Source organism: Chaetodon trifascialis, chromosome 22, assembly GCF_039877785.1.
Source record: "Chaetodon trifascialis isolate fChaTrf1 chromosome 22, fChaTrf1.hap1, whole genome shotgun sequence".
Lineage (NCBI taxonomy): Eukaryota > Metazoa > Chordata > Actinopteri > Chaetodontiformes > Chaetodontidae > Chaetodon > Chaetodon trifascialis.
The window spans coordinates 16,793,184-16,799,406 of NC_092077.1; the positions used below are offsets into that span (position 1 = coordinate 16,793,184).

Genomic DNA, 6,223 nt, shown 5'->3' on the forward strand with positions numbered 1-6,223 from the left:
AACTTTTGCTAATGCTAATTCAATATGCTAATGACATTTCACAGCCATTAAGCTTTTTTCCTCTATAAAACAAATAACTGATTTCCATCTAGCTGCTTCAGTTTCAGGGTCTTGGTTTTGTGTATACAGCCTCACTGGGACACTTGAACATAACAAGCGCTTGAACATAACACTTATACTTTTTCCTTGCAGAACAAGTCAAATAGTGTGAAACAGGCTTTTGTCTGCTCTGACCTCCAATTTAATCCAAAAACTTTAATCAGAGCTTGTCATTATAGAGCTGTATATATTATAGTAGATGTTAGGATGATTGTACATCAAGTTCACTCAATGTCTTTGTAGCCACATCCAGAGGCCAAAAGGTCAAGTTCAGTTAAAGAACAGCTACCATGGCCTTGTTTCAGCAGGAGGATGATGATGCTGCTCATGGTCTTCTTCCTTAGTTTTCACCCCATATGTTCAAAATCATTCTTCAAGGTTCATCTTCTAATTCAAGTATATTCCTAACGTTGAAAACCTGTTAGGATTTTGTATGAACATTGATATAATAAATGTACGTACAATTCACCACAGTAAACACCAGCAGTGCTCAGAGGAGAAGAAAGCCTTCTGTACAGTTTTAGGAAGAAAAAAATGACATGAAAACTCTTTGTTCCTCCAATTTATTATGAAAATGTACAGGGGAATTAACGGTAGGACTTCTGGTAGCGGGCACGAGCTCCAGGTCCACCGAACTTCTTGGACTCGCAGCGACGTGGATCGGCGACCAGCAGGGTCCTGTCGTACTGGATCAGGATGTCCTTGATCTCTTTCTTGGAGGCTTCATCCACATCTGTAACAGGACAAGAAAACATATAACGTTATCCTCCAAGTCCTTCTTTATACAAAGTGTTACTAGATTCTGTGTACTTGAATTTGTTCAGAATACAGTTTACACACAGCAGTAAACAACGTCCTGTGTAAATTCAGATTTTCCAATCCAGGCTAAAGAGACCTTTTGCTACACTTAAACTTTCATTCTCATTTAGCTCTTTGCTATAAAAAGTTATGAGCCTTTTGGAATTACACATTCAGTAACAACTGAACAAAGTCAGCAACAATTACATTGTGTAGAACGCGTCCCCTGACCGGGGACTTTGTATGAGACGACAGCATTTAAGCCCCAGACTCCATATTTATCTGTGTAGCAGACATTCAGTCTTGGCCACTGCTCACAACTGACTATAGTACCAAAATTTAGTTGAAATGCTGTGACAGATATGACCACTCCTGAGAATTCACTCGTTAACGTCAGAACATAGTTGGCACTTTTAATACAGCACTTATAAAAAAAATCATTTGTATCTTTCACATAAACATTTATTGTCCTGAAATACAACACATGCTTATAAAACACCACTTAAAGAAAAACACTTGCATGTATCTGGGCCAAATTCATTTGGTTGAAGCATTTGTACAGAATTTAATACTCACACTTCTGGTAGTAGGCAACCAGGGCTTTGGAGATGGCCTGACGGATAGCTGGAAGGCAACAACAAAAAGTAAATAATAGTACTGTGAGAAAAAACGAACACACACACACTGACCGCTAATAGGTAAATGTGATAAGGAGAGAATGTTCTGCCATACCGTAGATCTGTGCCACATGTCCACCACCCTTCACTCTGACTCTGATGTCAACTCCAGCAAAACGCTCCTTGCCCAGCAACAGCACTGGCTCCAGAAGCTGCAAAGAGAGCATACAGTGAGGTCAAACCACAGATTGTCAATCAAGAAAAGCAATTATGGCAACCTGGATGTCTGCAGGTGTATAGTCTATATAAACACCCTCCTCATGTTGCACTGCTCATCCCCCTGTCACTGCCCCCCTTCACAACAAATGTTTATAGGTGCGGCCCTCCATCAGACAGGTGCACCCTGATGTAAACCACCTTTCACAGGGGGGCTCACCTTGTACTGGAGAGTGGCAGGCTCCACCATCTCCAGGGGTCTGCCGTTCACCTTGATCAGGCCATTCCCCCTCTTGCAGTGGGCAACTGCTGTGGCGGTTTTCTATGACAGAACCATCATCATCAGAATCAACTGAAAGGTGGTATTTAATGTATACATCAGTAGCTTTACGCATTAAGGTGAATACATGTCCTTTCCTTCTATTCTAATTCAAACATGTGGTTGATCAAAACTTGTTATTTCTCGGCTCATGTGACGGATTACGATTTCTGACCTTTTGACAGTAAAAATGGAATTAATTTAACTAACCTTTTCATATAAGTACAACGATTGCTTGAGAAGTCATATAGTTAAAATTAAACGCTGTCATCTTCTGTGAAGTATCACATACCCAACACTGCTAGCAACCAGGTTAGCAAGTTAAGCTAGGTCTGATCCATTGCAGTTAAACCGACCGGCGGCTAACGCAGTTATCATCTTACAGGTACTTCACAGTCATGTACAACCATAGCAGAGCTTCAAGCGAAATTTCAGTACGTCTTAACAGTTGGTATAACAGCTTATTTTCACGGGTATACCGGTGCAAATCTACGACACGCCACCACTTCATGTGAGCTAGTTTAGCTAATGTGCGCTAGCAAGACAGGGAAGCCACAACACCGCACGTGGAATAATTTCTGTATTTTACTTACTTTACGTCCAAAAACCTGGACAGACTGCAAAGGACCTTTAGCTGGCATGTTTCTGAAACACACAGGGAACAACAGTTACATTAGAAACCGGTGAATGACAATATTTTATACTATTTTGGCAGGTCGGGCTGAAGAACGTACCGTCTTCAGCTAGGGTGCCGTACGGAGAGACCGAAGGGGTTTCACATGCCGAACATCAGGGGCTATTGCGCGACAGTTTAGATACGATTTGTGGTAGGATTTACGACATTAGCTCTCGCTCTACCTCCATTTTACATTTTGTTTTGCTAATCATTGTAGCTGTTGATGGAAATAGCTGTTTCTTCGTAGAAAATTGTGGTTCAGTCTCTAGAAATCAGCATATATTTGATAAATTGACTTACGCTTTGCAGACAGTTTTTTGGGTGCATAAGTAGGTCTTGGACATCGCTGAAAAGGGGACTTTTGGGTGTCTTTTCCAAAAAGGTAACATTGGTGCGGTTACATTGTGCATCCATATGAGTTTAAAACCAAGTGTAGGTATGTTGTGACGTCAAATAAAGCATTTTTACATCTTAATGCAATTCACGGTGTTCATTTTGTATGTATATTAGAGTATCCACATATAAGGTATATTGACTGGTATTTATATACATGTGTTTAGGCACTTCACTGTTTCTATTGTTCCGGTTCGATGCTAAATCAGCATTTCCTTGTCTCAGTTGTTTAACTCCTAATATTTTGCATTAAACTCCAACCAGCCAATATAAGCCCGGTTCTTTGTGCATTTCTTTTGCACGGTAACATCAAGATCATCACTTGATGATAGCACAAAAATATCTCAAAGTGGACAAAAAGCCAGTTTTAGAAACAATAGCTGATTCTGGAGTAAAAACAGAAGGTCGGTGTCAAATTCACACTGGTTTTGTGATGTGAAATGCTTTCATGTGCCATGATGTTACTATCCCAAGAAATGAAGTTTTAGCCTGTGACAGCAAGCTGAAATCCAGGCTGTTGAAAGGATGAGACAACTGTTTTTTAGATTAATTAAGGTGTTGCAACAGTGAGGGAGGAAAAAACGCGGTACAGCAACCTCACATTGTCCCCTTACTCTTGTTTTAGTCACATACAACTATATTAATAAATCATTATTTTACGCATCATAGTTTTGTGACTTCACATGGGAACCTCTTTTATTATGACAGCAATAAAGTAAAGGCATGCCATAACAATCCATAAAACCTGATTACATAAAGAAAACAACAGGAAAACGGTATTAAAATCTGAAGCTGAACGTTGTCTGTCATCCAAACTCTGAAAAAGAGACAAAAAGTCATCAAAAGCTGAAAATCTGGAGACATTTGGAAGTAATGAGTACATACTACCTTAAAAGATAAACTGTATGTTCAGAGGAGGACAACTAGCTGTCTAAACAACAAAAGCCAGAAGAAGAAGCAGCAGCACTGTTCTGCTGCCAACTAAAGACAAAGGTCTGGATACACAAGACAAAAAAAGGAAAGAAAGAAAGAAAGAAAGAAAGAAAGAAAGAAAGAAAGAAAGAAAGAAAGAAAGAAAGTAGGAGTCTTAATTTCTTTGCATGGTTGCTTCTAGGAATTCGGATCAGATGCACCCAGCTTATATACTATGTTGATAAGGATGATTATATAATAGCTTGTTGCACGGCCTGTATGTCATTTAAGCTCGCTGTACACTGTACATTTTTCTTGTGAGAGATATGTCATCAAATCACAAATCATCTCATGTTGAATCCCTCGTAAACTGTGATTTGTCAGTAATGTTATGCTTTAAAAACTCATGTTTTAGTGAGTCTCATCTTCAGTCACTTCTGTAAACCTCTACACAACAGCACCCTCTAGTGTTGGTGAAATTATTAACACCATTATAGCTGTGACATCATCGCCATCTCAGCTGGGGGCAGGCTGTATCATCAACCAGATGGTGTCTGGCGGAGATCAGCGAAGAGTATTAATTTCTCCTACACTACAGGGTGACAGTTTGCCTCAAACTACACAAACTCCCTGCACCTTTGTTTCATCAACCCTTATTTTTAAGCTTGTGGCGAGCCAAACCACAGAGATCGTGTGGTTCAGCGCTGCTTGGGGCTGAGGAGCATAGGGTCAGGGCGAGGGAATTGTCCATGACATGGGAAAAAGGAAGTGGCGAGCTTTTGGGACATCACATCATCAAATATCAAACTGTGGTCCTACACAAGAGACAGGCTTTGATCTGACCACAATGTTGGACAATGTTGACGTGACCAAACTAGACCCTGCAGTTTGTGGGAGGAAACTGCCATCAAACGATCCCCTCTCTGCTTTCTCAAAATTCAACAAAACAAATGGAGTCTTTGTGGTGATTTACTCAACCAGATTGATGAGGGTGAAAACTACCAGGCGCCTTCTCTGTACCCTTTATAGGGGCACTTGTCAAGAATATCGAGGTCTCACATCATGCAGTGCGACTCTGGAGGCGAGAGAAAAGCAGCAGCTTCAAGGCTCAGTCTTACCCTTAAAGGAGGGAAGCAGCAGGGCCATTCCAGGGTCAGAGAGGGACTGAAGATAGATAGCATCTTGGGAATCTGTATACAGTGGTGTGAGTCATGGTGCGGTGTGCAGTACCTACCTATTCCTGACATTTACTACAGCAGGACTGGTGTTTACAGTGTCAGCCACGGGTGAACAGGCACCTGGCTTCTTTTATTGTCAGAGGGAATGAGTACTCTCCTCGGGAGCCGTGCTTAATAATGTTTTTTGCTTCTCTCAGTCTCAACTTCATGCTGCCCCGACTCCTAAATTCTTCATTTGTGTGAGAGCATAGATTTACAGGTTTGACATGACAATCAGCCATCTTCTCCAGTGAGGCCTGTGAGCATTTTGGAAATGGAGTTCTATTTTTAGAGGTGCATTAATCCAGTTCTTGGCCACAAGCTGTAGGCACAACATACGACAAACTACCTTATATGTCATTATCACCCTTTAAATGTTATGGTGAACATATTAGAAAACAGCTACATCAAGAGCAATATTTGCATTCATGTGGAGCCTGTTTTCTTGCCGCATGATTAATAGAAATCACTCCTGAGGACCATCTTTGACTCTGTGGGGGCACCAGCCTTCTTCTATGGAGTGGTATGCTTGTGCAGCAGCTTCCCAACTGCTAACAGGAAGAGACTTAATAGACTGGTTAGGGAGGCCAGCTCTGTCCCGGGATGCCCCCTCAAACTGGTGGAGGTGGTGGAAGAAGCCATCATCCCTGATGGAAAACATGTCTCACCCCACGCAGCACCTTCTGAGAACACTGGGCAGCCCCTTCAGACGCAGGCTGCTTCACCTGCTGCGTGTGAAGGAGAGATGATGCAGGTCTTTCCTTCCTGCTGCTGTCAGACTTAACAATTAACACTGCTCTGTTTTGGTCTCCATCAACTCCTGAGGAAAGTATCTGGCTCTTTAGATGCCAGAGGCGTCACTAAGTTCACACTAATATAATCTGTTTGCCGTTTGGTGCTGGGAGGTCAGCAGTCTGCGGGCTTACAGTGAACCAGAACAGTACATAGGTGCGTGCTAATATATGGTATGAAGCTG

The 6,223-nt window shown here is 41.7% G+C and overlaps 1 protein-coding gene across 1 annotated transcript; it reads right to left on the reverse strand.

The window, feature by feature from the left end:
• Window positions 1-646: 646 nt before the first annotated feature.
• rps16 (ribosomal protein S16) lies at window positions 647-2,817 on the reverse strand. Its single transcript, XM_070992050.1, has 6 exons — window positions 2,784-2,817; window positions 2,643-2,694; window positions 1,951-2,052; window positions 1,630-1,726; window positions 1,474-1,521; window positions 647-832 (listed from the first exon to the last, which is right to left on the reverse strand). Exons 2-6 carry the CDS (start codon window positions 2,688-2,690, stop codon window positions 687-689), a joined length of 441 nt encoding a protein of 146 aa, XP_070848151.1. The 5' UTR covers window positions 2,691-2,694; window positions 2,784-2,817; the 3' UTR covers window positions 647-686.
• Window positions 2,818-6,223: the final 3,406 nt, after the last annotated feature.

Bases quoted from the DNA above. Each gene is read 5' to 3' on its own strand.
- rps16 (XM_070992050.1), bottom strand. From the start codon at position 2,690: ATGCCAGCTAAAGGTCCTTTGCAGTCTGTCCAGGTTTTTGGACGTAAA. The intron at 2,053-2,642 runs GTAAGTAAAATA...GTTCTGTCATAG, and splicing joins TCCAGGTTTTTGGACGTAAA to AAAACCGCCACAGCAGTTGC. The intron at 1,727-1,950 runs GTGAGCCCCCCT...CTCTCTTTGCAG, and splicing joins CTGCCACTCTCCAGTACAAG to CTTCTGGAGCCAGTGCTGTT.